Source organism: Exophiala mesophila (genome assembly GCF_000836275.1).
Source record: "Exophiala mesophila strain CBS 40295 unplaced genomic scaffold supercont1.2, whole genome shotgun sequence".
Lineage (NCBI taxonomy): Eukaryota > Fungi > Ascomycota > Eurotiomycetes > Chaetothyriales > Herpotrichiellaceae > Exophiala > Exophiala mesophila.
The window spans coordinates 3,743,523-3,771,447 of NW_015622505.1; the positions used below are offsets into that span (position 1 = coordinate 3,743,523).

Sequence of the window (27,925 nt, forward strand, 5' to 3'; positions counted from 1 at the left end):
CGGAGAGCTCCCAACCGACGAAGCCTCTGCCAATGTTGAAGCTTGCGGAGAGCTCCGTACCGACGAAGCCTCTGCCAATGTTGATGAAGCACCACTGCGTAGAGATGACGCCCAGCTCTCTGTTGAAGCACCTGCAGGTCCCGTTGTCGATTCTCTCCAGCGCGAAAAGGAACCCCTCCAGGCAAACGATGCGCCAGTTTCAACTGAGAGACCTGCCTTCCCCGATCCCAACTCTCTTCCAGCCAATAATCCTGGCGCATGCCCAGAGGACATCGACGATGAATGCTTTGCTCCTGCAGGATGGCTCGCGGATGTCAATGCGGAGAATGTGGCAGTTGCCCAAGACACTGAGGTTCCTGTTCCTGACACCCACGGCGATATAGGAGCCGCGACAACATCAAATGAGCCACAGGAGGACCCCGCTGCACGTGCCCTACGTTTATATTACGAGGAGATCGCAGAAGATGACTCCACCGACTACGATGACTGGTTTGACGACTACGACGTCTCCTTCTCCACCGAAGAGTCTCCTGATTCTGATTCTGTGGAACAAACCTCGTCCGTGAACTCTGATGCCTCCGTGCCCAATGAGACTTCTGTCGATGCTCCTGGACCGGCTACTCTTTGGGGCATCTTGTCGTCTTCGAGCCCTGCGGATGTCAGCCATTCAGCGCCCGATGTCGAAGCACTTAAGAGTCCCATGCCCACTGACATCAACGCTGGTATTGGACAAGTCAGTCAATTGCAACATCCGGCCATCATCAACACCGAGACACCATGTGAGACTATTGACGACAACCTCAAGGAAGGCGGCTCGGAGCACCTCTCTCATCATGTCGCACCGCCAACTAAATTGATCTGTCAACTGCCCATCCGCTCCAAGAGAGCGCTAGAGACTGCATCGAACGCGTCGATGCCTGCGAACGAACTCAAGACCAACTGTGATCAGCCGAAAGTCTTGAGTGAGGAGACTCCCCTTGCTAGCGATGTCGAAGCGCCAATTGCCACGACTCCGGTGCTCCCTCCTCCTCACGATATTGTGGAAGCGACTGGAGATGGAGTCCCGGTGCAACCACAAGCTGCCGCTGGAGATACTGAGCAGCTTCAAGTTCAAGTTCAAGAAGATGTTCCCGGACCCGCCACTCTGTGGGGAATTCTAGCTTCCGAGCCTGCACCCGATTGCAAGCAACAAATTGAGGATCCTCCTCTATCAGTCAACCCTGCTTGCAGTTCTCTTACACCAATTTCCCCGGAGAGCCCTGAAGTTGACGTCGCAGTTGCAGTCAGCAGCCCGGCCGAGTCAAGCTTTTCTGAAGACGCTTCGACCGCCATTGATGAACCCTGCTCAGGATGTGGTAAAGAGGACTCGTCATCCAAGGGAGACGAAAGCTCTATTCTGCTTGGCTCCCCATCAGCTAAGACAACCAATGTTTCTGAATCAACTGCTCTAAGCGCCCCGGCGACACCGGTCAAGGTTGAAGAAAACGACCAGAACGAGTTGAACTGTGAGGAGCTTGTGGAGGACCACCTCGATTTCAGAAACATTGGAACTCATCTTGATACGGAGGCCATCGAATATGAAGCAACCATGCCGGCCACAATGCCGGATCTCGCTCTCCAGACCACTGAGCCTTTGGATGACGCAAAGGTGCCTGTAGTGGCTCTCTCTTCCATCAAAGAAGAGCTCACCATCCCTACTCCCACTGGTCCCAAGGCAGACGAAGTCCAGACATCTGCAGACGCGACCCAGGCAGCTACCGAGCCCTACGAGCCACCCAAGTGGTCCCTTACACATATCTTCGGCTGTGCAGTGGCCATTACCGTCCCTATGGTCATCATCTACCCGACCATTGGACTTCTTGGGGCTTATGGTCTCATTCGATACGCGCGAAGTCAGTGCAATTGAGGGATTGCAGGGAGTGCTATTTTGCGCAGGCTAAGGAGGTGAGGAATTGTGAAGGTCTAGAGCAGGTGTCGGAGTATGACTACCACTTGCTGGTCGTGCGGAATGGGATTGTGCTGGTTAGTCTAACTATTGTCAGAGGTGAAAGGTTTGCATCATTGCGGCATCGGGCGTTATGGTCTATTGGGTTCGCACACAATGATAACCATCGAGGGACTGGAGGAATGGTGGAGGGATGAGCTGAACAAGGAGACAACAGAGTCCTCAACCACACAAAAACGACACCATGAATCGATCTCCCGGTGAAGAAGCAACAATTGGTCGACCGACACAGAGCAGGATCAGAAATAGGAGAACTGCTACAGACCCACCCCAAAGAGGGTCTGAGCAAAGAGAGTGTCTCCGGTTGAAATGAAGCGGGGGAAAGATATGAAATGTTGTAGACTCACCTCAAAGAGGGTCTACACAAGGAGGGCGACCAATTTTGCAGCGGGGATCGATTCATTGAGCGAGGGTAGGGGGTCTTTATGATGGAATCAGACACTTGGGGCTTGTATTGTGAGTAAAGGGCATTGCACAGTCATGTTATCGAGTGCTCCAATGACATTCATGACTCGACTCATCATTATTTTCATGTAAGCTTCTTCTGAGACACATGTAGATTGTCTGCTGCAACTATCTAGTGATAGATGCCACGGAAACGACGGTACGAGTTCCTCATCGTCATTCAACCGCCATTGATCTAAGTTCGAAACCATCGTCGCAGTCTCCCCAGTTGTGATTCTTTTCTTCTCTTTTCCCTAAATTCTCTGGCCGCCCTCTCCATATTTTCAATTTCCGGCCCATCCTCCGATTCAGATACAGAACAACTGCAATCAGTGTCACAGTCGACTGCTCGTCTAGGCGGATGGGGTCTCCGTCTAGGAGGGCGCATCCACAGTGGTTCCATTGTCGATGGTGCTAACGGTGGATCGTAGTACAGTGGTGGTGTTTGAGCTGGCATGCGTGGGGGCAGGAAACCAAAACGTCGTGATGGAACAAATATAAAACGAGTCTCACCCCTCGCTGGGCCCATAAAGTCCTCGGGACCATATCCTCGAGGTTCGAATGGATGGGGGCCCATGAAGTGTTGCGAGTCCCATTCATTTCTCGGACCATCATAATACCCTTCAGATTCGAATCGATCTGGATCCCAGCGGAAGTCGTCATCCTGTGGGAGGGCATTTATTTCGTCCATACGATCATAGTCGCCGCTATAGGACTCATAGCTTCGACGTGGAGGATCCGCGACGTGGTTTCCGTATGATTGATTCAAGGGCCCATCTCTTCGACCACGGTCGGTTCTATGCTGTGGAAAGCCACTGTATCCATCGGTACTGTCCCGTGGCTCATGAGCGGCGGAACCTCTTCCTTGATGGGGCTTTTTTGGTCTGGGTAGTCGCCGCCCACCGCTGGCAAGCATCCATTTTTCGAACCATAAAGGCATGGTGCGGACCAGGAGGTGAGGTAGCGAATATTTGGAAATATAATAACTCAAGAGTACCCGTGATCTTCTTTTTGCTGCACTTCCTTGATAATCTTTCGAACAGCGCCCAATGAAGGATGTGAAAGGATTTTATAAGATGGAGTGGACTTGGTTTTCATTTTCAGCAATCGACCATTTCTCTCGACACTCCGTGGGTTCCGCGAGGTAGCGTGAACTCGCCATTGTCACGTCCAGCCTCGGATGGCTCAAAGGAGAGGGTGTCGTTTAGAAAGGATTTGTGGTGACTCGAGCAGAAAACATGCTGTCCTACTGTTAGCAGTCCGAGACTGTCTCCTAATCTAAGTCAGCTTGGTGACAAGGTCCTAGCATTCAAGTCCCGAGGTCAAACTGGGCAGGTTGTCCAAATGAAAGTCGTACACATGGGATAAGAGCATGGCAGTTTGTGGGGTCAAAATAGCAGATCAAAGCTCCTTGCTGGTGCGGAAAAGAGAGGAATAACGAGGGGACGTTTTGATATGGCAGGTATAGGTTGTGTTATCATTACAGACTTAACACTTAAATCGGAACTCCAGGATAAGTGGCAACGTTGATAAAATTTGAACCCTAAACCTTTGGCCCCTTATGGCTCTTTTTGTAAACCATCAACCACAACCCACTCGCTTTCCGAGTGGACAGGGGTCTTAGAGGTCTGTTGGGCCGACAATTCGAGTTTCTGAGAACCCTGTGATACTTTTGGCAATTGATCGAAGTCTTCCACGACCATGACCTCATTGTAATCAAGGTCTTCAGCACTTTTTTGCTCCGCTGCTCCAAGGCTGTTGGATTCGTTCTGGGTCTTCGGGATCAAGTCCAAGGTTGGGTTTGAGTGAGGTAGTTGTTGACAACTTGGGTGTTCGATCTTTGCTGAGACGATCGTCGAACATGGGCCACCAGATTCCGGATCGTTTCGTTGTTTCTGGCGACATTCTTCGCACAAGGTGCTGTGAGATTGTTGAAAGAAATCCGACAGGCTTGGCCATGCCCTGGGTCGAACATTACGATCCCAGACGATGCCCCATATTTTGTAGCAACGAGAAGTCGAGCAGTGAAAATAGGCGACACCCTGGTTCAAGTCGATACCGATGTGAGGCGGAGGCAGGTCCGCCTTGATCAAAGGTGGGATGATGGTGAAGAAAGACATGATGTCAGGTGGTACTTCTCTGCCAAACGGTATTCAATACATCTGGTTGATAGGAAAGAAACTGCACGATTGACATGATTTATATAGTGAATCAAGCCAGGCTCAAGCGTGAGGTCAAGGAGAATAGGGAACTGGAATTGTCGCTTCGTTTGCTGGAGAAAGAAACTTGGATTCGGTTTGGCTGCCTTGGCTTGTGTGAAACCAAGCTATACTCTGGGTCACCATCAAGTCAGTTGGACAGACGAAGCGTCACCTATTAGAGCCCTGTTTGGTGGCCATGAAGTCACTCAAACAGCATCTTCCATGGGATGTGGCCATAGACACCGCGTCACCTCTTTGAGGAAGTAGGAACCCAGGCCTCAGGTTTCCAGTTCTGACCAGGATTTGATCCTGTCTCGGGAGAAGGCTTCCCTGAGCTCTCCGAATCGGTAGTAGTCTGGGACTTCTTGTCTACGGGTGTGTGGGAGCTTGCGGCGTTTGGCCGAGGGCCATCACTCAGCTGCGGCGTTCTAGATGGCTTCGAGGGTTCGATATATTTTGCTTTTGCGGCCCATCTTTCGTCCGCGAGACGGGCGTTTGTCTTCATCTGAGCCAATCTTTCAAGGTCGGCAGTCTGTTCTTGCAATGAGGGAGGATCAGCGCGAGTAGCACGTAGCCATTGGTGCCACTGAGGAGAGATTTGGACATCAGAATAGTGAGTCTTGCGGCTCGTCTTGACTATTCGACGCCAACGATTGTGGTTGAGGGCATCTTTGAACTCCCAGAAGGTATTACCGGAGAGGTCTGTGCCTGTAATAGATGTGAGCAGCGGGTAAATATGGGGAGGTCGACTAGGAGTTTTACCAATTAAGAACCTCTTTCTCCAAGGGAGTCTGAGCATCTTCCATCGAATCCATAGACTCCGAAATGAAGACATCCTGCAGGATCAGGTGCAGGTTGGTTGAAGAGGTTGGATGTAGAGGAAAAGAAGAATATTGAAGTCGTTGATCGTCAATAATTAATATGGAAGGCGCCGCCGCCAACGACGTCAACTTGCAGGGAAGGCGCGAACCAATCATGCCTCCACTGACTTCACTTGCCGCATCTGCGCCTCTCCGCCTCTTCGCCCGGACTGCCGCCTGAGACGCAGACAGACAGATGACCAACTCAGTCATAATCTCAACGAGTACTCCGCGAGTGCTGACGCTCAGCACGGACTCCCACTCCTTACTTTGTTATTCCACTTCCTCTACATCCATTGTTACAGACATACGGTTACTCGATTGCGCCTTGGACGCGTTTCGCACTCTCTTTCTCCCCCCCCACCACCCACATCGACCGCAGCCATGGCTTCCGTCACCAGCTTGGATCACGACATGCGCAAGTTGCGCTTGGATCGATATACGCCCGCCGCTGCCAATCAAGTCCGATCATGGATTGAGGATGTATTAGGAGAACCTCTGGCTCCAGGCGACTTGATGGATGCGCTGAAGGATGGTGTCGCCCTATGCAAGTATGTCCATCCAACCCCTCCTCCCAGTTCCCGTCCTAACATCTCCCCAGACTCGTCATTCGCGCCGGAGCATCCAGTGTCAAGTATAAGCAGTCAAACATGCCATTTGTCCAGATGGAGAACATCTCTCACTTTTTGCGCGCATGCGAAATGCCGCCACTGAGTCTCCCCTCTCATGATCGCTTCCTCACAGTGGATCTTTATGATGGCAAAGACCCCGCCCAAGTTCTACAATGCCTTGCTGCATTCAGTCGGAAAGCAAACCAAATCAATCCTTCAGCATTCCCCAACACCCTCGGCGCAAAGAGCAAGTCCGCCATGAGCCCCCAGGGCACCGGCTCGAGCAGCACACCCAGATCTCCTGCTTACATGACAAACTCACCTGCCCTCCGGCCGCGTGGAACTAGCACCAACACCCCAGAGCCTCCATCTATTGCCTTCAACCCACTTAACAGAGCTGCATACTCGGGCCGTATCAGTCCCTCCAAACCCGTGCCCCCTGCAAGTTCACTTGCGAGGGGTGGCCTGGCTACCGGTGGCTCAGTCAGCTCATGGAGTAATAAGACAGACGAAGGCAAGACTGCTCCTGCCTGGAATATTCACCAGTATGGCTATATGGGCGGGGCAAGCCAAGGGAATCAAGGCATCGCGTTTGGTGCTCGCAGACAAATCACGTCTCCGGCTCCAAAAGTCCCGAGCGTCGCCGAGAAGGAGAAGCGCTTGCGTGAGGAGGAAGAGCAGAAACGACAAGCGGAAGAAGAGTACCAACGTGCTCAAGCCGCACAACGGGAGGCAGAGGAGGAACTGGCCAGATTGGAGGAAGAACAACGCTGGCTTGCCGAAACTCAACGACAGAAGGAGCGGGAGGCCGAAGAGCGGCGTGCGGCCGAACGAGCGCGAACACAAGAAGAGGAACGCGTGAGACTCGAGGAACAGCGCAGGCAACAGCGTGTCTATGACCGTGAACGTGAACGCGAAGCACAGGACCAAGCCGAACGAGAGGCTGCCAGCTCCCGCAATCGTTCTAGAGCGACAAGTGATGCCAGGCTGAATGGTCAATTCTTGAGCCAGTATCAATCGAGCCAGCTCGCTAGCCCACCACCCCCGAGCACAAGCCCTGGCCTCCCCCAAGAAACACCAGAGGCTAGGCGTATCGCCGAGTTGGAGCGCCAACTTGAGCAGATGCGCTCTCAATCTCGGCGAACTGGCGCATCCTCTATCCAAATTCCCGACCCAGAACCGATATCCTCCAATACACCATCGCGATCGCCTGGGCCAACGAGTCACGAGGATGACTGGGCAAGCTCTGAGCGAGACTACCTCAAGTCCGAGTGGCAAAAATCACAGGATCATTCAAGTATCTCCCCAGTCCCGGCGACCTCTCGACCTCTTCCAGACCCGTCGACATATAAGTCGTCCTCCGCCACCACCAATCGCACTGATCGCTATCTCAACTCCAACACGGCCCCGACTTCACCACCTCCAAGTCAGCACCGTTACCAAGACTACTCGACCACCCATGAAGTCGACCTTGAGAATCAACGACGGCTCCAATCTCAGCAAAAGACCAAGGCAGGCGCCTGGGCGAGCAAATCACTCCTGGAGCGGGAGATGGAGCGTGAACGTGAGCGGCAACGAGAATGGGAAGAAGGCCAGAAAGCCACGGCGGAAGCGGCGAGGGATCTCAAGCAAGGTTCAGGTCCGGGGCAGTCATGGGATGTCCATCAATATGGCTACATGGGTGGCGATAACCAGAACCGAGGAGGAACTGGACTAGGTGTTGGTGGGCCAAGAAGGCAGATTATTGGACCACGACCACCGCCATGATCAAGAGATCTAACCCATCATCAAATTCAAGCGTGATGCCGTTGACCAAGATGAAGTTATGAACGAGATATAGAGTATTCTGATTCGACATGGTTACAATTGCACAAGTGACAACATGGGCGGGACGAGTGAGATTGAACATTGGAGCCATACTTCTTTGTCTATAGATGATGATGATGATGATGATTTCTCCGCTGTCGTTGGTCGTGGCATAGTTAGCGTTGCATACATAACATTACAAATGTACACAACCACCGCAATGACCTCGGTCATAGCTGTGCGAAAAAACCAGAGAGCAAACTTCCAACGTTAGGAGTCTTGAATCCATGTTCTGTAGACACTTATCGAACCTCCTCACTCGGTCTTTCATCACGTACACAGGGGAATACCATCTGATCAAGTACTTGTGTACAAATCCCGCACCATCATCTTAAGTCTCATCCCACTTTCCGTCAACCAGGACCAAGCCTCATCCGCAGGACCTGGCTTTCCTCCTTTGGCATCCTTATCCTTCTCCTTATCCTTGCCAACCCTTGCAGCTCTCCTCTGCACACCCTCGTCAACCGCGACAGTCAATCCCCGAGGTACTGCACCGACATGGATGATTCCCATCTGCACCATCCGCCTGATCAACCCTTCCAACAAGATCGAAACTCGAGCATTGGCATCAACCGAGTTCTTGGCCGCCGCGAAGGGTAGATACTCGGTTTCGAGTTTTCGTGCGGATATGATGACATCGGAACGAATGCTCGGGGCGGATGGTTCGAGTGTATGTTGGAGTAAGGCTTCTAGTAAATTCAGGTGGACGATTGGTTCAAAGTGCGGTAAATTGTGAGGACTAGAGTCGTTGTGTGGTTGTGTGGTAGAAGGAGGAGGAGGAGGAATTGTCACAGTAGGTTGAGGGAGGACGAAAGAGGCGAATTCACTGAGGGGGAGTGGTTTGATGTATTCGACGAAGAATGTCAGGAGGTCTTCTAGGTCTGGGAATGTGGTGGGGCTTGTGGCTGTCAGGGTTGGATGTGTGGAGATGTAGGTCAGCATGGTTAGAAGTCGAATTCGAAGGGTGAGACAGAGGCTATCTCCGAGGGTGGCTTTATTTGTTGGTCCAGAAGTGATGGGGCCGTCTTCTCCATTTGCGTATTGCGACCGGAGGCTTCCAGAGCTGTTTCGGGGTGTGAGTCGGCGAGATGATGGAGTGCGTGTTCGCATTCGTTTGGATGGACGGTCATGTCCTCTCGAAGTTCTTTGGAAGTCTTTCCACTCATCGCCTTCATCAAGAGACAAGTCGGATTCGTCTTGCATGAGATAATCCCCGTACATTTCTTGGTCAATGTTCACGTCCCCTCTCCGCTTCTGGGATGCTAGGTCGCGACGTATAGGACCCTTGAGTTCATGGTCAAAGATGGGTCGAAACTCGTTGGTGGATTTCGACGTCCCATTGGCGAAAATGGCGCGGAGAATGCGTCTATGGTTGCCACCAGAGAGTTCGACGTACTGCCATAGTAAACTCTCTTCGGGTACTTGAGTTCGGTTGCGGAGATTCCAATCAATGTCCAAAACATCGAGCAGGAATGATAGAAACTGAGAATATACGGCCCATCTCTGGGCATAGATATCTTCTGGTAAACAGGCACAGTTGAATGCCCATCCAACCAAACTCCAAAAATCACCTGCTTCTGTCCATAGACTGTCTCTCTTTGCAAATGGCGTGTCTGGCTCAGGATCAAATGCCCGCTGCTTAGGCCGGCGTCCTTGGTCAGTCGAATTGAAAGGCGACCTCCTCTCTTCTGACGACCTTGGATCGTATCTTCGAAAGGTAAAGGCCTTGACCAAGTTGGCGTTGACGGGCCCGGCCGATTTCAGGATGATTTTCAGAAGTCGTAGAGCTGAATTAGATTGGTTCCATTTATCGCGAGAAGTGGTACGGGTCGTGAAGAGAGGGTGCACACTGATGGTCGCTGCCAGGGATAGATGGGGGGCTGAAGGAACCATCACCGGCAGATGTCTATCAAAGCAGGATAGGCTATTTGCAGTGATGGAGAGAAGGAAATTGTATGCCTGAGTGAAGAGACCTTCCTCGTAATATGTGTGTACATGGTGGGCTAATTCATATGGAAGTGGTTTGACTGGCCGATATTGAAGGGTGTCTGCCCGTGTCGTCTGGCCTGAGAAAGACTGGGTCGCAGGCGGAGAAGATAAGGGCGATGAAGCTCGCACTTGACTCATGTTGAGATAAAGGGCTTTCTGGGCATTTAGAAGCCTCGTATACTAGATCCTCAAGGGTAGACCACGTAAAGGTCTTTGGTTTGATGGTTTGACTTAACCCGTCATTGGATGAGGCGTCCCCTCGTACTGCCTTTGAGCCAGGGCGTCATCTATGTTCTCGGTGTCCTTGACATGTGGACCAGTTCTGGTCAGCCAAAAAGACACGACTTTGACACGTATGATTTAGCTGATGTAACTGATACAGGCGACGTCGATGGATAAACGCGACCAGTTGAACACGCGAGGCGGAGACATATCACGTGGTGACACAGCGCATGCGCCAAGACTTTGATTTGATTATGAGACGACGAGATCCAACATCCATTGTCAACATGACTACAGTTTACAATCAAATTGGTCTACCATAAAAGCAAGGATATCATGTATCTAGTCAATATCCGTCAAGTCCTTCACCCAAGCACTATTGCTTCTTTTCCTTTGTCTTGGCTTCATTGATTGCGTTCCCTATCTCCGGGATTGTATGGCATGAAGCGGCGTAAAGATGCGCCGTCTACCCGTCCTTGCTCCTACCAACACAGGCGGGCGATCAACTGATTAATAAGAATACTTCGACCTAGACGATCATTTCCGTTGAGGCGGAATAAAGACGCACCGTCAGGAGATAGTGGCTTCTACCATGACATATAGCTCTGGTCGACCTGAAGGTTGCATGGTAGGTTCGTTGAAGAGATTATCCAGGCCTAAATCTTGAATTCCTCGTGACAAAGCTATTCTGGCGTGATGGCCTCTCGCAAATCAGTCCTCATCACTGGGTGTAGTAAGGGAGGGATTGGTGATGTCCTGGCTCAACAATTACATCAGAAAGGCCTACTAGTATTCGCGACAGCTCGAAGTCTTGCAAAGATTGAACATTTGAAAGAGCAGGGTATCAAGGTCCTGCAACTAGACGTTGTTGACGATGCATCAATCCAGAAGGCGGTGGAACAAGTTGGAGCTGAGACAGGCGGCAAACTGGACTTCCTAATCAACAACTCTGGCGGAGGTGGGAACCCGCTCAGTCGGGTTTTTAATTTATGGCTACTAACATCTCATCCTAGGTTATAGCATGCCATTGTTGGACTCAGACCTAACCGCCGCAAAGCAACTATTCGACGTCAATGTCTTCGCTCTGGTTGGGGTCACCAAAGCCTTCTCGCGCCTACTGATCGCATCAAAAGGGACAGTCGTCAACGTTGGGTCAGGCATAGGATACGTCCCATATCCTTGGAGTGGTTGGTACAACACGAGCAAGGCGGCAGCCAATCTTCTGACGGATGTAATGCGTATCGAGCTGGGTCTTCTCGGAGTCAAAGTCGTTCTCGTGGTTTGTGGCGGCACCAAGACCAATTTCTTCAACAACTTGGTCAGTGCTCCCCAGTTGCCGGCCACTTCTCCATATATCGCGGCAAAGGAGGAAGTGCAAGAGTCAATGTCTGGTGAGAATTTCACAAAGATTGCTATGGACGCCCAGGTCGCAGTGAAGACAATTGTCGACAATATACTGAGCTCCAGCCCTACAAAACGCCATTGGGTCGCAAGCGGTTCGTTTATGGTCTGGTTCGTGTCAACGTTTGGCTGGGCGACCATTTGGGTAAGTCTCCACCCTTCATCTATCTACCCAGATAGTTGTTTGATAACGCGTTGTAGGATACGTTGATCAAAGGTCAGGCGAAGCTCGGGATTGTCCAGGAAAAAATCAATGCGGCAGCTAAATCGAAATGAGGGGGCATTTAACCGCCGAAAAGGGAGTTCAATTGGTGTCGTCGAGCGAGCTGCATGCCAGAGAGAATAGTAGGTGGCAATATCACTGTCAAATAGAACAGAAAAAGCCCAGAGCATAGCAAGCCTACAGTAAGTAGCGTTATTTAACTCGATGTCTATCCACCTCTGTCGCTGGTTTACCATCGCTGCGCTATCCATGAATAGTACGGCGAAGGTTTCGTTTAGGAAACCCTGGGCGGTGTTATCAACAGGTTAAACGTCTTGGATTTTACAAAATCAAACAACTGGGAGCCTGGCCCGCTCATGTCCGTGGCGTGTGCCTGCGACAAACCTTGCTGCATGACGATCTGTACACTGCAGGGGTTCAAGAATTCACAAAGCGCTCCAGGTTGTATCGTCCCCTTTCCAACACAACAGCGACTGGTTATACAACGCGGAAATTCCCCCTGGCAAGTCGGATTGCCAATAGACCTACGCCGCCCATCAGCGTGTCCTTGTGGAATCGAAGCCATCCCTCTTGATACATATGTCTTCGTTAGGGACATGGCCCTCAATCCACGGCCATGTTTGCTCACTCAGTTCAGTTCATCACGATCAGCCAGGGATGCCACCCAGATTGATGATCATTCCGCATTTCTCAAAATCGAATTGCAGCTGCGGAGGAGCGTACGCTTTCTTTTCACCCTGTCTCAAGTCTGCTAGGACTTCCACATTGATCAAGTTCTCTCCCGGGTAAAGGTTAATGTCGTATGCTCCTCGTTGTGAAGAGTTCGGCTCTCGATAAAGAGTACCATTGTGGGTGACAAAAACCTTGTGACGGCGACGCTGTGACAATTCTATGACATTGAGGTTGGGGATGACCCGAATCATGCTGTAACTTGATGGCAATGATATCAAGCCTGAAGTCTGGGTTTTGTCTGGTGAGGCATACCTCACAAGTTTCCATCTGGGGTCTGAGGCTTGATTTGGGTTGGTCTGAAAAATTACGGACCGAATGAGCGCGGTGAGAATATCTGGTAAGCGTGTGAGAATCTAGACTCGAACGTCGCTGTAGGAGATGATCAACATACCTTTTCCTGGATCCCGGTAACGTCGTTCGAGGGGATTCTCCGATTGCAGGGACTCTCTGCTTGTCAGCGACTTTGACTGGTCGTGGTGGACATTTCCATTAGTAAGGGGTGGGTTTCCGGGGTGTGCAGGGTCAGTCTCCACGACTGAGGTGGGCAGATGGACTGGTGCGGGAGTCTGAGACACCTTGACGGTTGCCTCAGATGACGCCGCCCCTGTGCCATTGGTGTCGGCTACTATGGTGTCTTGTTGGTCAGTAATCTCAGAGATGCTACGCCGGAAGCTAGCAGTTGCGCTTAATGGGCCTGGTGTTGAGCCATTGGCTTGGTGGGTTCTCGAGCTAGCTCGCTGAGCACGAGACAGTGCCTGTCCCATTTCTTCCTTTTGGCGCCGCAATGACTCGCTGTCGATAGTGCCGCCTGCAACGGTCGGCGTGGGAGTTTGCGAGCCCATGGTTAAGCGTAGAGCCTTCGGCCTCGATGGCTGGGACAGAGACAACTTCAAGTTAGTTCGAGGCACCGGTGCGACACCTCGCCTCTGCATCTCCTGCTCCGACCATTGCTGCAAAGGACGTCAGCCGCGACCAGGCGGTTTGCAGACAGCTTGACACTTACTTCGAGATCGTCAGCCATTCGGTAGATGTCGGATTCTTCCGTATTGTATTCCCTTGCGTTGGTCCATATCAGGCGGACTTTGGATGCCAATACATTCCAGTCGTTGATTGCACCGTTCTCGACTTGGTCACGAATGTCTTCGATGGCGATCGGCTCGGCAATGACCTTGTAGTAATCGCGATAGTCTCGTTTCGATGGCTTCTGCTCAAAGTTGCTGATGAATTGCCAATAAGCACATGTCGAGAGCTAATGGGGGTTTTCTTAGTGGTCACTTACATTGCATCCTCCTGGCTTGATAACAGGTCCAGAAACTCTAGCATCGCAGGCTTCAGGTCTTCGTCTGGAACATTGCCCAAGGTACTTGGCGTGGCCTCACTTCGTCGCCGTTTCAGATGAATCTTGATCTTTTCTGGCTGAACGAGTACAGCGTCTGAGTTGTCGGCTGAAGACTCTCTGAGTTGGTTGAGCAACTCCTGGGGTATAGGAGTAGGATATGCGCGATAATCTGGGCGGAGATATGCCGGATTGTGTTTGGGCATATAGTTTGACAACGCCTTTCGAATCCTCTCGGCGTCCTCGAAAATGGAAGACTTATTACTATTATAATCTTTTGCATTTTGGACCATTCTTTTGAGATCAGCCTCGAGCTCCTCCATATTCTGATATTGGAAGTCTTGAAGGCGTTGCTCGATCATATTCAGGGACAAGGGCATTGGGGTCTGCTGGTAATAATCTGGATAGTCGACCCTGCTGGGTAGGTCGATGAAGTGATGTGCCACATTTCGCCCATTCTTGTCTTGGGATCTCTTCAGCTGAGAGACTAGCTTGAGGCCGAGATCAGTGGTGGTTTGCGCCGATTCGACTTCGGGAAAGTGGGTGTCCTGGAAAGGTGTTGTTAGCAGGCTGGGTCAAGTAGGGTGAGCAAGGCTGGCGTTGAGTGTTGTGATGGATTGTGGTGCATGCTGGGCTAATGGCCATGATATGAATATATGATAGTGCCATGCCTGCAGGTGACTGGGTTGCAGACTGCAGACTGCAGACTGCGGACGCGGGTGTAATTGAGACTAAGGGCAGTGGGTGTTGTATGGGAGAATCTGTTTTGCACGCGTGGCGCAGGCAATGGGTGTGGTGTATTGAGGTTGATTTGATGCAAGGAAGAAACTGATGGTTGAAGGAGGGATCGAGAGACTTACGTCGTTCCGCTTGCGTCGCTTGGGATCTGGAGTGGCTGTAAAGTCCTCGGTCAAGCCTGCATGGCCGCTTCTGCGCTTCGAGCTCATGGTCGCGGGCAACTTTTGGCAAAGGGCCTTTGTCACAACAGGGAGGAATTGGGGTATCTGGCAACACGGCGGGTCTCCATGCAAAGATCGGATCGGAAAAAACCTTGGGGCAAAGAGATTCGACCAGAAATGACCATCAACAGCCTCGCCTGCAGAAGGGGGAACACCAATGTAGAAATCCACTGTCCAATTCTCCTTCGATCAATGCAGCCAGCAGCCAGAGAAACGCGTGATACGAATACCTCAATACCTCTGGAGCAGCGAGAACTCTTCGGAGCGGACTTACAATCCTCCTGGGGTTGACACGTGTGAAATTGTGTGAGCCACAATGTGGCGTAAGTTGGTCTTGAGTCTTGGCTACCTGCACCTCAAGTTTGCCGGTGCGCAGTAGTTGTCCTGTCCGTGCATCTTTTATTCGAAGCTAGAACTCCCACGCTCATTCACTACTGTTCAGAGAGTTGGAGACTTATTGGAGTTGTTTACTTTATTACAGGTCACTCAGGTGCATGTTTGTATGCCTAGGTCCCTAAGGTATCCCACGTACTACTTGTACCTAATTGATTCGTGGTTGCACCTGCACCTCGTTGGCGCGCCCGTGACTTGATCCAACCACAACCGATTACCAAGTCCGTACGTGTCTCTGCACTTCTTCCTCCACCCATCAACCCGTGGTTCCTCAACTCTGGTTTATTACTGTCTCTAACTACCTAGTACAGCAGCTTCTCACTCCTGCTTGCAGCGTCCGATCCTGGGAGACAGTACAGCTCAGTCTTCTGCAACATTCCTCCTGCCGCACGCAAAGGTGCTGCCCCTCCATTCAAGCGCGTGCCCCTGGTCGTGCATCACCCCTCACCGCAATCTGTTTATCCCACTCAAGACGCGACGAATCACTACAAGTTTCTTGGTGGCACAAGACCAGCCAACCGTTTCTCCTTGTACGCCTGAACGCTTCAAAACGCTCTTTTGCCAGCGTCGCCTGCCCCTCATATTACCCCTTCTGCGGTGTCTGTCCAGACTTGGGATTAAGTCAAGATGGGTGACATTGAGGCATCACGACGAAACAAGAAGCCTCGTCCATTGCATGATTCTGAGAGATCACGTCTCGACGAATTCATTGATTCCATCGGCTATTCGGCAAGGTCTGACCACCTGTTTTTATTTCCTGAGCTTCAACTAAGGTTGATTCCAGATACTCTGACTCGGAGTACGAGTACAGACATGTACAACTTCCCAAGGCTATGCTAAAAGCCATCCCGCGAGACTATTTCGACGAGCAGAAAGGTACACTAAAGTTATTGTGGGAGGAAGAATGGAGAGCTCTTGGTATTACCCAGGTAATGCTCTCAAAACAAAACGTTCACAGATTAGGAAGAGATGTTGACACGTTCACAGAGTCTCGGCTGGGAGCACTACGAAGTTCACGAACCAGAACCGCATATTCTATTGTTCAAGTAAGAAGGATGCCGCGTAGTGGAATGAACCAAAGACGTGCTAACCGTGACCCAGACGTCCGATCGGCTATCAACCTCCGGCACAATGATTAGTGGTTGATTGATTTCATGGTGAATGTGTGTTGACTAGCGCAGCATTGGGAACGGCGTTTTGCTTTTGTCCAAGGAATCAATGGGAGCCATGGCCACTGCGGTCTGAGCGAGCGTGCTTGATTACAATCTTGGTATGCCATGACGGATACAGACACCAGACAGTTCAGACAGTTCAGACGATTTGGGCAAGAAATTGTGTATTGTTCCAAATCAGCACAGAGAAGTTGACTCCCAAATTATACCACGACTCAGGAAGCGTCGGCCACGGTATCGTTGGGTTAACCTGATGCCAGCGCTGTCTTCTTGAGTCATCTCTGCTCATTTGATGATCCATGTGCATGTTGGGTGACGTTGTCATTGTGGAGTAGATGAATCGGGGGCGAAGTTCGATCTCGCTGGGAGGATGTCTGTCTGCTCTCAAAGTTTGATGCAATTTGGTAGATTAGGAGCTGTCGGTGATGGCGGTGGTGGAGGTGGAAGCGAAGGAGAACGTGGTCCTTTGGAGGACGGCATTGATCAGTTGGATTTCTTTTGAAAAATATCTGGGTATCACTGTTGGCTTTCAATCTGGGTACAGTGGACGTGGGAATATGGAGAAGTTGAGAAGAATATGCTGCGAGACAGGGTTTCTAAAAACATGGCATTACTCGTTGACGAGCTGAAAACGCCGGCCATGAAAGGAGAATGACAGCCAGTTCCATGACTCTATCGCGAGCCCAATGACTGTATGCGAAGAGAAGAAGTCTGATGACACGGATCAAAGCACAGAATCCTCAAGAGACAGATTCCCAAGCGACCCAACGCCCGCCCACTCAAACCGCATTCTTCTTCAACCACTCGTCCCATTGCTCCTCAGTCCAGCCTGAACTGATGGACCGTTCCTCGACACCATTAAACAAAACTGTAGGTGTGACATGCACACCGGTGACACGATTGGCCTTGACCTGGAACTTGACATCATCAGTGACCTTGTTCCCAATATTCAGACCGCCATCGGCGGCAGGCTTGTCCGGCACCACCAACAGGTCGTAGATGGTCTTCTCATCGACACCTTCAACGGAACCGGCGAGCTTGGCCAAGCGCTTATAAGTATCGTTGCGGGTTTCATTAACCACGTTGACGTCAAAGTAATCTTTCTGTGCTTCGAACAATTTCTCGGAAAACGCCCAGAAAGACTGCGGCGATGTACGGAGGACAGCGACGCCGGCTTCATCTGTAGCACAAAGACAAGAAACATGATTAAAATGGCTTGAAAAACAGATTTCGCGAACAGAGCGTCGTCCTACTTACGGGTTAAAGTTGAGGAAGGATGCCATGGCTGGATTTGCTGACGGAAGATGACACGAACCCCAGGGTTGGTGTATTTCTCCTCGATCAACGGTCGAACCTTGGTATAGAATGTCTTGAAGATCTTGGCTGAGAATGGGCAGACGTAGTCTAGGTAGATTTCAATGGTATGTTTGGCATTGGTGGTGGATGCTGTGGCTAGTAATTGACCAGCGAACTTGGGCGGGAGAGCCATGTTGGTTGATGTCGATGCTATGGGGATGGAACTGACAAAAGCAAAAGGTGCAGAACGAGTTGTTGTAAGAAGTTAGGGAATTGCTTGGATATATATCTTCTAGCAAAGCCAGTGAGGGTTTAAAGGTTGAAGCTGAAGCGATCACGTTTTGCGATCTCGAGGCAACTACTTAAATCATCAACTTCTTACTCAGCAATTCCGTCATGGAGCACTTATAAGGTGATCTCAATTAGAACATTGCATGTGATCATGCTTGAACAAGGCAATATAGCGTCATTATCTCACTTACAGTATTACTCTTTCGTTTAACCATAAAGCCCTCAGCCCTCAAGCTCTTCACTAGTCCAATTACTGATCGAAATAATGGGCACTGTTGACATGAACGATTAATGTATACGTTAATTTCTCAACCTGTCCCCCACCCCCAACCACCACCACCCAATGCTCATCTAATTGACTCGCGGAAGAATGGCGACGATGGCCAGATCTTGAAGTGCCTGACACATTTCTCTATCTCAACTACCAAAAGACCATGGAAGCTCTTGCCTTGGTGACTCGAGTATCGAGAAGCTCCTTCCTATCGACATACCTCTCCCACCTTCCCTCTCCTTGAACGCATTCAACATGTTCTTCTCACTGCTCGAGATTTTCTGGTCAACTTCGTCGCCATTACGTTCATCATCATTTGAATTATCTTCATCTTCACAACTGACGATGTCACTTCCAATTGGTTCTTAGCTCGCATCTTGTTACCTGATTGACCATTCTTTCAAGTTATGTCTAGAGGGTTTGCCCGCCTCATTCAGTTGACTCTAATTCTCTCACTGTTTAGTATCATTCTTCACTTCCTTGTTTTGGCATGGCTTCTCAAGTCCAACCTGATCCAAACGCGTCCATCAACTACCTCGTTGTACTATCACGATGGATTCTGGACAAATGTAAGCCTTTTTTGACCTACCTTCGAGCTGTCAGGCCCATCGACGCCGTTCAATTCGCACAGCTCCTATACTTCTACTTTCACGTCATTCTCGTTTGGCTACTCTCAATTGGCACTGGGCTTCGCTTTGAACTGCCCAATGAGCGCTTTTAACAAGGGCTGGTGCCGGTCAAGATCCATGAATACTCTCATCGCACCATACTAACCAGACCTCTAGGTTTCTCCCCAAAATCTACAACCAGCCAGATATCCTCCAAGCCTGAAACTCGACGGGTCTCGGAACGCATCGGCGGTACAGCACGCAACAGGGAGAAGGCACCGTCATGGCTCCCGTCGATAGGCCTCGTACCGTTGATCAAGGCGTGCTGTTCTTGGATCCCAGGAGGACGATTATTGATCGAGAGATTCGACCGCACTCCTGAGCCTGCTCGTTCAACGTATCTCGGTAGACCATGCAATCTCTGCTAGGAGCTCGTTCTACCGGATGAGATCATCGTGCAACTCAAGTGTCAAGACAGTCATTGGTTCCATCACAAATGTGCCATCGAGCACCTCCGGTCCGTGTGGAGATGCCCCATTTGCAGGGCTATGTGCTTTGCGAGAAGTGAAGACTCTGAACACTCTGAAGACTGTGAAGACTGTGAAGACTGTGAAGACTCGGGTTCAGAAAGAGTGCACTATTGGGATTAGCGTACGGTGCACGACTCGACAACTGGATCGTGTTCTCGTCACAAGGTTGAGAATTTGATGGCCCAAAAGATACAGAACCCTTTGTTTGCATCAGGCTAGTTTGAATTTGGTAATTGTAGTTGTACATAGTGCCATTGGTATAGTATAGCCACCGCTTCATCTCATACAGGTGGTTGACTTGCCGTTTTGCCCATACGCCTATCTATGCACTTTTCTGCCGGGCTCCTCCTCGATGAGCGCTCACAGCGGTCTCGATAGACTTCAAGAATTCCTCGGCTTGCAGAGTGTTGTAGGTAGGGTTGTTGATCAGCGCCTGTGCGATGTCGTCCATGAAAGGCATCTTCTGCTTGACGGGCTCGGGATATTTGCCCTTGACATAGGCTTCGGTCAGACCTTTTCGTTCATCAGCCCTTTCCGCGACGTTACTGAAACTCATGTCCTCAACCGGCACATCCTCGCCCTTTGTTGCCTTAGCCTCATCTGCCTTTTGTTGAGCCAGCTCGGTCGCCAGTTTAATGACAGTTTCCTTCTCCTCTTCGCTTTCAAAGCGAACAAACTTCCCCTTTTGATATCTCTCGACCAACTGCATCGGCGTCTGATAATCATGTTGCAGACGATGTGACAAGAACTCGATTCTTTGCTGCACACTCTCGACCAACCCGACACTCGTCAATGGCGTATTCGGCCATTCCTTGCGTAATTCTTCCAACGACATATTCTTGCCGGGGACATGATCGATCTCTTCCGTCGGATTGACCGGTGGATCGAGGTTGGTGCGCACATATTCATCAAACGCTGCGTCTGTTGATCCATCATCCTGTTCTTGTTGTGCTTGGTCGCGAGCGGCTTTGGCTCGTGCGCGGTGGATGCGTGAATCACCTGGTCGAGCTGCTCCTCCTCTTCCTCTTCCAAATCCACCTCCTCGGCCTGGTGGTCCTCTGAATCCGCCTCCTCGTCCTGGCGGTCCTCCGAATCCTCCACCACGACCTCCGGTCAAATTAATCGGTTGTAGGCGACCGGTGCCGGGTCCAGAACGGCGAAGAATGGTCGGTCCACCACCTGGTGAGGATGTGGATGAGGATGAGGATGGTGATTGGGATGAGGTCGACGACGGACCTGTCGGTGCGGGCCGTTGAGGGTTGAATTGTCTTTGAGGTCCAGGTCGAGGACTGCCCCGGCTGTTGTTATTATTGGGTCGTGTCGTTTGAATGCGTCTAGTTTCGACGGAATCTTCGGGACCTGTGGGGGTGCGACGAATGGTTGGTCCTTTATCTGGCAATTAACGATTCTTCGTTAGATATATGATGATGAATAAAAGTAGCGAGAGAACAGAAAATGTATCAAGAGCTTAACTTACCATTAGAATCGTTCTCCGCTTGCAATGTCCTTGCGGAGGAGAAAGTTCTTGAAGTGACAGCTAACGCATGAGCATGTCGGGCTCGACCGGCGGTCAGACCGAGCCTCGAACATCTCACACAGATGTTCTCCATGGTCCGGGATATATGTCTGGACCGTGAAACGGTTAGGGAACGGATGATTGAATCACAAGATTGAAAGATTGAAAGATTGTCGATGGAGCTTCCATCGACGAGTTCCGCAGGATAAATTTGGCTTGGCGCATGTTTTGGCTTAGAATCTGAGAGAGGAAAGTTGGCCGACACGCTAGCTTGGGTATGGGGAGGACCTCCTTTGTTGGCTCAGCCTTTCCATGTATCCATCCCATGCAGAGTTGAATGACAGCTACAGTCGAGTCATGTTATCATATTCAGCCTATGAACAACATAATGGATTCAGTGTGTCAGTATAGAGTCTATTCAAAAGTCGTGTGTGTGGACAAAAAAGCAAAAGGCAGGCCACTTCCAGACACATCGCTCCCACTCCTGCCTACGCTGTGATTGACAGAGCACATAAAGAAGAGTATGTTTGAGTCGAGCCACAGCTCTCTTGTATTCGTTTATGTATTGTGGTACAGGTAAAACATTTCCGGCAAAACGCCGATCATCAAAGGCCAATTACGAGAACCCATCACCGTATTAGAATCTCTCCAACCAGTGGTTTAGAATGAACTTCTACATACCTACCTAGACTAAGGCCGAGGTCACTCACACCCTTCTTAAGGAGTTGTTTCGGCCAATTCTTGATCACTGATCAAGAATTCAACATACGCAGACATCCCTTGATTCGATTCGTCAGCAAACGTTGTGGAAAGCGGGGATGCTCTCCACCAGGGACAGTTAGTTATCCCCAATTCTCCAGATCTTGTTGGAGATGATGAGGAGCAATGGATGGATGAGTGGGTGGTTATACGAGAGACTATCCAGATATTTGGTCGAAGTCTGTATATTATATAATATATGATATATCCTGAAAGGAATGCATCAAATCCCAACCCATCTATAGCCAACACCTCGAAAATCAAGTCATTCGACCTCAACTCTATCCAAGCATATATATAAAAGAATCCATCTATCCCACTGGACCTCAACACCAGGCCTGACCTTCTTGAACAAAAATAAACAGCCGTCACCAAACAAACTCTCAATCCATTCCATTCTTCACCTCGACAAAATGCCCTTCTACGAAATCCAACACTCCCACCCACTCACAGCAACTCAGAAACACACTCTCGCTCGACACATTACACACCTCCACTCAACCACGTTCCTCACACCCTCGTTGTACGTCAACGTCGTCTTTCAATACCTGGCCCCAACGTCAACCTCGACGACATACTTCCTCGCGGGCAAACCCACTGCCCACCATCCTGCAGGACCTAACCGTATCTTCGCCATGGTCCGCGTCTCGCCTCAACGTACAAAGGCTGATTTTGATGCTCTGGCCCTCAAGATCGAGAATAAATGGTATGAGGTTGTCAATGAAACTGATGGTTCTGGCGATACGGCCGAGGCTCGTGCTTCCAAGAAAATGCATTTTGTTGTATTTCATCCGATGATTGCGGCGAGAGAAAATGGTGTTACTATTCCAGATGTGGGTCTTCTCTCTCGCTCAATTGCTTAATTGCTTCATTAACTTCGCGTTTGCTAACATCTCCTGCCTACCTTGCGCTCAGGCTGGTAATGAAGCTTCCTGGCTCAAGGACAATATGCCTTACTTCAAATCCCAGGCCTATGAACATGGTGACCAACAGTTTAAAGATATGCTAGACGAAGTCGAGTCTAGGGCTGATCTCAAAGCCCTCCTCTCCTGAGCTTGTCAGAAATCATTCAAAGTAACAGCTTGGCTCAGCCAACACATGCCGTGTACTGTCGTATCCTAACAACATCAACTAGGGAAGACTTTATATAGGCGTTGCCAACGTCGTTGTCCTCCCGCTCGTGTTTTTACAAATACCCTCGATATCATACTTCAAGACATCTCCCCTGTCACTCTGCTTGTAGGCCTGACACGTGGTCATCCCATGGCTCAAACACCTTCCAGGTTGTCCACATTTGCTCTGACAATCACAATCTTTTCACCCCGTTCTCGTGCCTCCCTCTCTGGACTATCGCGCACTTCGACTTCAACTCTGACTGCACCCCCGTTCCTGGACATGCTGCGACCAATGACCGGGCTGAGGTTGAACTGCTGTGCCACGACATTTCGCGTGTCATGATCCCCTGCCAAAGATCCATGTTCCGGCTTCGTTGATCTTCTGCGCTTCGGTGTCTGCGGCTCAAATGCCTGAGGCGTATCGCTCGTCTCGCTCGTGTCCGTTGTCGGCAAAACCTGCTTCTCCGTCATCGCTTTGTGAAGCGGCGTCCGCTGTCCCCCGGATTCTAGGTCGAGTACCCGAAGTCTGGAATCTGGACCTTCCAACGACGGGACTTGGAAGGTCTGTAGGTGAGAAGGTTTGACGGATTCGAGAGCGACTTCGCTTGCCGGCGATTCTGATTTTTTCATTATCACTGTTGGGATTCGGCTGTGCCTGCGCCTCATCCGGTCTTTCTCGAGGGCCCACTTTTTGTTCTCACTATCTTCTCTTTCTTTCGCCGCCTGAGCCAACTCTCGTACTCGACTTTTCACAACTCCAGGTTCAACCGAGATATCTCCTGGATCTTGCTTGATTCTTTCTTCGGCTTCCGTGACTTTTGGTGGCGCCGGGCTCTTGTTGAAGATGTTCCACTGAAACGGCCAGCTCACAGATGTCTTGCGCAACTTCCGTGTTGAGCCATCATTCAACCCCGACTCATCCTGAATTGTCTCACAGTCGCTGTCACGTAGTTCCTCAAGACCAACGTCCTTGCTCTCATCCTCTTTCGGACGGATTAGAGATGGCAGAGTGAGAGGGATGAGAGGAGTACCAGAGCGTTCCTCAATGATATCGCCGAACGTGATCCGGTGCATTCTCGTGATTGACCTAGGTTTGGTTTTGGGAAGATGGCTATTCGGGTACAAGTGTAGACTGTCTCGACAAGACAGATCATGACTAGAAGTCTGTGTTCCCAGTCGTTCAAACATGGCAGCTTTTTGACGTATGGGGCTTAACTCAGTTGCTGCTGCAGACTTGCCTTGTTGATCACATTTTTCTCCTCCTAGTGAACCCATCTTCGGGGCTGATAGCTGCCTGGGGCGATTGGAGCTCCTCGTAACAGTCATATTCTTCCTAGCACTCTCGACACCTAAATGTGGCCAGTAGAGAGGGTCCCTGTCATCATCGTACACAACCCTTTCACTCTCCTCGCTACTCCTGGGCCTGATAGTGTCGATACTTGACCGAAGATCAGGCTTTCGGTCAAGTGATGGTTTATGTGAAGCCAAAGCGGTGTGCGGACGACGGCGTTGATAATTTCCGGACGCACCCTCGCCTGTTGCTTGATCGGAGAAGACGTCATCGTCATCATTGCCTTCGATCGCATTGTCAAGCAAGTGATTCAACTCGGCCATGGTATATGCACGTGATCGTGGCTCCATATCTCGCTTGCCCTTACTGTCACCGATTGACTTGAGACGCGACCTAGCATGTGCGAGATTTGGTGACGTTTGGGTAGCATCCCTATTGTTTCCCCCAGCGTTATGCTTGTTGCTGCTGCGACGGCTAATGGCTTGCTCCGGAGATTGGACTTGGTTGTGTTGTAGAGAGTGTCTGGGAGATGGTACCTTGCTATTTGTTGGCCGAGTCGACGATAGCTTGCGAAGAGGTAATTCAGGCTTTTCAGGTAGAGAATTCGACTTGAAAGATGGTTTCAGAGGTTGTGGTCCATGGTCTAAAAGACGTTCGTCCGGATCATGGGTATCAGGCTTCGAAGAGACCCCAGGGGCAGTTGACAACGGCTCTGTCCGGTCTGCAGCCGGGAGAGAAACCAACTCTTGCTTCGACGATGGTGGAGGCGGCAGAATGGAAGGACTTCGACGCTCAATTGGATGGGCATCTTGGAAGATTCGAATCCGATCGGCCACAGTACCGGGCTGTGGACTGGGTGAGCAGGTCAGTGAGTCATCCTCGTTGAGGAGGAGGATATCGCCCTACCTTCGACCGGTACTCATGCTTTCTGAATGCAAGGTAATCGTAGCATAAATAATTTATCGGAAAACCCGGTATGACCGAGCAACTTGGTTGAGAGGCTCGTTTGCGGCCTCGAAGACTGTGATATATCTGCTTGATGGGTAAAGATAGGTTTCAAGGTGCCGATGTAAGGCCTGAGAAGTTCTTTCCCAACTTCTGATGTGGACATTACATTCGGGCAAGAGCATCCGATGGCATGACCGCGACTTCCGTCTAGAAACTGCCTGATGATACCTGCTAGTTTGAGCCAAGTCAGACGCTGGAGCATTAGATTTATTCAATAAAGGATTGACAGGAGACTACTGCTGTTGGGACGGATAAGAAGAAAATTGTTCAGGTTAGTGGCATGGAAAGAAGATGATCGACGGAAACACGAGTCAGGGGTAGTGTTCTTGCGGAAATTCTTTTGGCTCGGGTCTTCCTCTATATGTACAAAAACATTGTTTGAACGACCGCTTTATTTCAGTGCAGCTTGGATCGACTCAAGGATCTGTTTCATAATGGTTAGCATTTTCAGGGTCCGACATGTCAAAGGCTGACACAGTTTGCACATACCTCGAGCTCAATCTTGGCCTCAGCAATGTCCTGCTCGCTACCGCTTCCATTTGCAATCTTTTGTGCTTCAGCAATCTGTGATTTGACAGCTTCTGCGCTGAACTCTTCCACTGGGTATCCTTCCACAGCATTGATGCTGAGAACCGAGTTTGGTTGGACTACGGCGAAACCTCCAGACACTATGTCATAATCCAGTCAGTTCTCTTTCTTGCTGCGGATTTGTGATATGTTGACCATGGGTTGGGGTGCTCGCGTATGTGGTGATTACGGGGACATACAAAAGAATTGTTTGCTTCCTCCTTGCTCTTCGATGATTTCCACCAAGCCGGGCTTCAACTGTTCAATTGATGGGACGTGCTGGGCAAGAATACCCATTTCTCCAGATTCGGCAGGGATGTTAACTTGGACGCTGTGACCATCGGGTTAGTAAAGAGGTGTCGTCGGGAGGACAATGAGGACGAGGCTTTCGATTCATCGTGGTGGTAGAACGTACACATCTTGGGACTTGTAAATAGACTGAAGCTATTGTCAGCAATTGTCTCGATCGTCCATGTCGAGGAGCTCATCCAGAACAGGTTGTAGGAGAGGACAGCATTGAGCGTCGCCGAGTTCGGGGTTGGACTTACTTGATGAGGGAGGGCCAGGGAGAGCTTGATCTTGTCCGAGACGGCATCAGCATAGCCTCTGCGTTGGACGGGCTTCAAGAATGATGCGGATCCAGTGCGCAGAGCTGCGCGAGAGAGACGGAGGGCGCTCATGGTGGTCGTATGTCGAGTCAAACGATCCAAATTGATTTCGCGAGCCCGGAGTTGTTCTTGCAAGCTCCAGACTTTAGCTCTACGATTTGAGGTTCAATGCCAAGCAACCTATTCTGGGAAGTTGAACTTGCTGCCTTCATATAGAAATAAGATTAGCCAGTAATATCTTTCAAAATCTGACAGACGTGAAGCGGCGACAGGTACTTTCCACATTAGTACTAGTGAGAGCCCTACTTCCTATACGCCTTCTTACTATGCTCACTCAGAGCGTTTATCTTAATATCACTGAATTCCTCCACCCATATGATCAGACGGAGAACATTGTCAGAAAGACTCATGTTTCGACTGCAGCATGTTCATATCCATATGTTAACGTGAGCGTCGTTGGTATCCACTTACCCCTACCTCCATCTAAGTAGGAAAAGTATGCCCCAAGACGGAATAGACTCTAACCACCGTCGTCAACATTCTACTCTTCTAACGCAGCATCCCTTCATAGTCCTCAAGCTATCAAGCCGAGGCTGTGCGGAATATCTCTGCCATCCATTGCTGCGACAATTTACTGCTCTTTGGGTCTCCCGGCGGAACCACCTGACTCGCATAAATGCCCGCGACACCCTTCTCTCGATGCATGAACCAAGTCAAGTTTGGATATCCGCCCCAGGTGAGTGTTCCTTTCTTGAAAGCCCCCACATCATCTCCCATGTACAATCCTCCAAGACCCCAATTCACTCCTTCTGGAGTCTTGGTCGCTCCTGTCATGGCGGCAAGGATATCCGTCGAGGCCAACAAGCCGTTGTGTGCGCTGGAACCTTTTGGAAGCTGTGGTACGAACATTTCCTTCTCGACAGTCCCACGCTTGAGCAAGACTGGCTGGTCCTTGATCAGGTCACCTAGCACTTTGACATAGTCTTGCGCCGAAGAATATAGACCGCCACCAGCGCAGTCTTCAGGCGCATAGTCAACCCATGGCTTCTTGGCTTCCGTCAACTTGCCATCTTCTCCTCTTGCGGCGGTATTGACAAGACGCTTCTGGATGTCGGGATGCTTCTCGAACCTGAATGTCGTAGAGTTCATTCCTAGCGGTGCGAAAATGTTCTTCTGCATATAATCTTCTAGTGTCGTGTTGTTGAGTCGTGCCACGATCAAACCAGCCCACTAGATGTGAGGAGTCAGGATCAGGTTACCGATCAAGATCGTATGGCCAAGATAATGAAATTCGACGACCTGCAAAGCAAAAGGGAGAGGCCAACTTACATCGATTCCTCCACTATAAGCCCAACCCTGACCTGGCTCAAAACTCAGCGGCACAGTATGCGCGGCTGCCACGACGCCATCGAGACCTTTTGGACCCTCCCCCCGAGAGGCACGCCATGCCATCAACGAAGGGGTAAAGAGATCATATGCAAGACCACTACTGTGACAAAGGAGTTGTCTCAGAGTGATCTGGTTTGAGGTCTTGGTCGTGCTCAGCTTCGGGCTGGTGATATCGCCCTCGGCGTGGAGGATTTCCAGCTCAGCAAGTTCAGGCAGGACTTTGCTGACAGGTTCATCGAGAGTAATCTGGCCCCTTTCGACG

General features: G+C 50.4%; 14 protein-coding genes across 17 annotated transcripts in view; 5 read left to right on the top strand and 9 right to left on the bottom strand.

Moving 5' to 3' along the window:
* PV10_03136 (uncharacterized protein) overlaps positions 1-1,906 on the top strand; it is a gene marked incomplete at both ends in the record, with an annotated part of 2,550 nt that extends 644 nt beyond the window's left edge. The window contains one exon of the mRNA XM_016367540.1: positions 53-1,906. Within this exon, the coding sequence (XP_016227058.1) occupies positions 53-1,906 (1,854 nt within the window). The remainder of the gene's footprint in view (positions 1-52) is intronic.
* Positions 1,907-2,645: 739 nt separating this feature from the next.
* PV10_03137 (uncharacterized protein) lies at positions 2,646-3,389 on the bottom strand (the record flags this gene model as incomplete). Its single annotated transcript, XM_016367541.1, has 1 exon — positions 2,646-3,389. One exon carries the CDS (start codon positions 3,387-3,389, stop codon positions 2,646-2,648), a length of 744 nt encoding a protein of 247 aa, XP_016227059.1.
* Positions 3,390-4,008: 619 nt separating this feature from the next.
* PV10_03138 (uncharacterized protein) lies at positions 4,009-4,569 on the bottom strand (the record flags this gene model as incomplete). Its single annotated transcript, XM_016367542.1, has 1 exon — positions 4,009-4,569. One exon carries the CDS (start codon positions 4,567-4,569, stop codon positions 4,009-4,011), a length of 561 nt encoding a protein of 186 aa, XP_016227060.1.
* A 328-nt stretch (positions 4,570-4,897) lies between these two features.
* PV10_03139 (uncharacterized protein) lies at positions 4,898-5,485 on the bottom strand (the record flags this gene model as incomplete). The annotated part of the gene is made up of 2 exons (XM_016367543.1): positions 4,898-5,358; positions 5,413-5,485. 2 exons carry the CDS (start codon positions 5,483-5,485, stop codon positions 4,898-4,900), a joined length of 534 nt encoding a protein of 177 aa, XP_016227061.1.
* Positions 5,486-5,714: 229 nt separating this feature from the next.
* On the top strand, positions 5,715-8,178 carry PV10_03140 (uncharacterized protein). The gene is made up of 2 exons (XM_016367544.1): positions 5,715-6,061; positions 6,112-8,178. The coding sequence occupies exons 1-2, from the start codon at positions 5,895-5,897 to the stop codon at positions 7,886-7,888; spliced, it is 1,944 nt and encodes a 647-aa protein (XP_016227062.1). The 5' UTR covers positions 5,715-5,894; the 3' UTR covers positions 7,889-8,178.
* Positions 8,179-8,241: 63 nt separating this feature from the next.
* PV10_03141 (uncharacterized protein) lies at positions 8,242-10,186 on the bottom strand. Its single transcript, XM_016367545.1, has one exon. The coding sequence runs from the start codon at positions 10,112-10,114 to the stop codon at positions 8,285-8,287; it is 1,830 nt and encodes a 609-aa protein (XP_016227063.1). The 5' UTR covers positions 10,115-10,186; the 3' UTR covers positions 8,242-8,284.
* A 708-nt stretch (positions 10,187-10,894) lies between these two features.
* On the top strand, positions 10,895-11,953 carry PV10_03142 (uncharacterized protein; the record flags this gene model as incomplete). The annotated part of the gene is made up of 3 exons (XM_016367546.1): positions 10,895-11,156; positions 11,212-11,744; positions 11,801-11,953. The coding sequence occupies 3 exons, from the start codon at positions 10,895-10,897 to the stop codon at positions 11,873-11,875; spliced, it is 870 nt and encodes a 289-aa protein (XP_016227064.1). The 3' UTR covers positions 11,876-11,953.
* Positions 11,954-11,986: 33 nt separating this feature from the next.
* PV10_03143 lies at positions 11,987-15,047 on the bottom strand. 2 transcript variants are annotated; one of them, XM_016367547.1, is made up of 5 exons: positions 14,751-15,047; positions 13,834-14,438; positions 13,558-13,771; positions 12,946-13,504; positions 11,987-12,888 (listed from the first exon to the last, which is right to left on the bottom strand). In XM_016367547.1, the coding sequence occupies exons 1-5, from the start codon at positions 14,835-14,837 to the stop codon at positions 12,470-12,472; spliced, it is 1,884 nt and encodes a 627-aa protein (XP_016227065.1). In that variant the 5' UTR covers positions 14,838-15,047; the 3' UTR covers positions 11,987-12,469. The 2 variants fall into 2 exon arrangements, with proteins under 2 accessions (XP_016227065.1, XP_016227066.1); XM_016367548.1 differs by lacking the exon at positions 14,751-15,047 and having other exon boundaries at positions 13,834-14,529.
* A 212-nt stretch (positions 15,048-15,259) lies between these two features.
* Positions 15,260-17,072, top strand: PV10_03144 (cyclin-dependent kinase regulatory subunit 2). 3 transcript variants are annotated; one of them, XM_016367551.1, is made up of 5 exons: positions 15,260-15,467; positions 15,554-15,976; positions 16,027-16,171; positions 16,230-16,288; positions 16,344-17,072. In XM_016367551.1, the coding sequence occupies exons 2-5, from the start codon at positions 15,870-15,872 to the stop codon at positions 16,375-16,377; spliced, it is 345 nt and encodes a 114-aa protein (XP_016227069.1). In that variant the 5' UTR covers positions 15,260-15,467; positions 15,554-15,869; the 3' UTR covers positions 16,378-17,072. The 3 variants fall into 3 exon arrangements, with proteins under 3 accessions (XP_016227069.1, XP_016227068.1, XP_016227067.1); XM_016367550.1 differs by having other exon boundaries at positions 15,260-15,976; XM_016367549.1 differs by having other exon boundaries at positions 16,027-16,288.
* On the bottom strand, positions 15,298-18,064 carry PV10_03145 (uncharacterized protein). Its single transcript, XM_016367552.1, has 2 exons — positions 17,672-18,064; positions 15,298-17,594 (listed from the first exon to the last, which is right to left on the bottom strand). The coding sequence occupies exons 1-2, from the start codon at positions 17,901-17,903 to the stop codon at positions 17,194-17,196; spliced, it is 633 nt and encodes a 210-aa protein (XP_016227070.1). The 5' UTR covers positions 17,904-18,064; the 3' UTR covers positions 15,298-17,193.
* A 1,492-nt stretch (positions 18,065-19,556) lies between these two features.
* On the bottom strand, positions 19,557-21,083 carry PV10_03146 (uncharacterized protein). The gene is made up of 2 exons (XM_016367553.1): positions 20,888-21,083; positions 19,557-20,802 (listed from the first exon to the last, which is right to left on the bottom strand). The coding sequence occupies exons 1-2, from the start codon at positions 21,018-21,020 to the stop codon at positions 19,733-19,735; spliced, it is 1,203 nt and encodes a 400-aa protein (XP_016227071.1). The 5' UTR covers positions 21,021-21,083; the 3' UTR covers positions 19,557-19,732.
* A 910-nt stretch (positions 21,084-21,993) lies between these two features.
* On the top strand, positions 21,994-22,738 carry PV10_03147 (uncharacterized protein; the record flags this gene model as incomplete). The annotated part of the gene is made up of 2 exons (XM_016367554.1): positions 21,994-22,518; positions 22,601-22,738. Exons 1-2 carry the CDS (start codon positions 22,099-22,101, stop codon positions 22,736-22,738), a joined length of 558 nt encoding a protein of 185 aa, XP_016227072.1. The 5' UTR covers positions 21,994-22,098.
* PV10_03148 (uncharacterized protein) lies at positions 22,622-25,007 on the bottom strand. Its single transcript, XM_016367555.1, has one exon. It carries the CDS (start codon positions 24,439-24,441, stop codon positions 22,954-22,956), a length of 1,488 nt encoding a protein of 495 aa, XP_016227073.1. The 5' UTR covers positions 24,442-25,007; the 3' UTR covers positions 22,622-22,953.
* On the bottom strand, positions 24,993-26,397 carry PV10_03149 (ATP synthase subunit delta, mitochondrial). The gene is made up of 5 exons (XM_016367556.1): positions 26,215-26,397; positions 26,082-26,104; positions 25,867-25,997; positions 25,589-25,767; positions 24,993-25,523 (listed from the first exon to the last, which is right to left on the bottom strand). Exons 1-5 carry the CDS (start codon positions 26,344-26,346, stop codon positions 25,491-25,493), a joined length of 498 nt encoding a protein of 165 aa, XP_016227074.1. The 5' UTR covers positions 26,347-26,397; the 3' UTR covers positions 24,993-25,490.
* Positions 26,398-27,925: the final 1,528 nt, after the last annotated feature.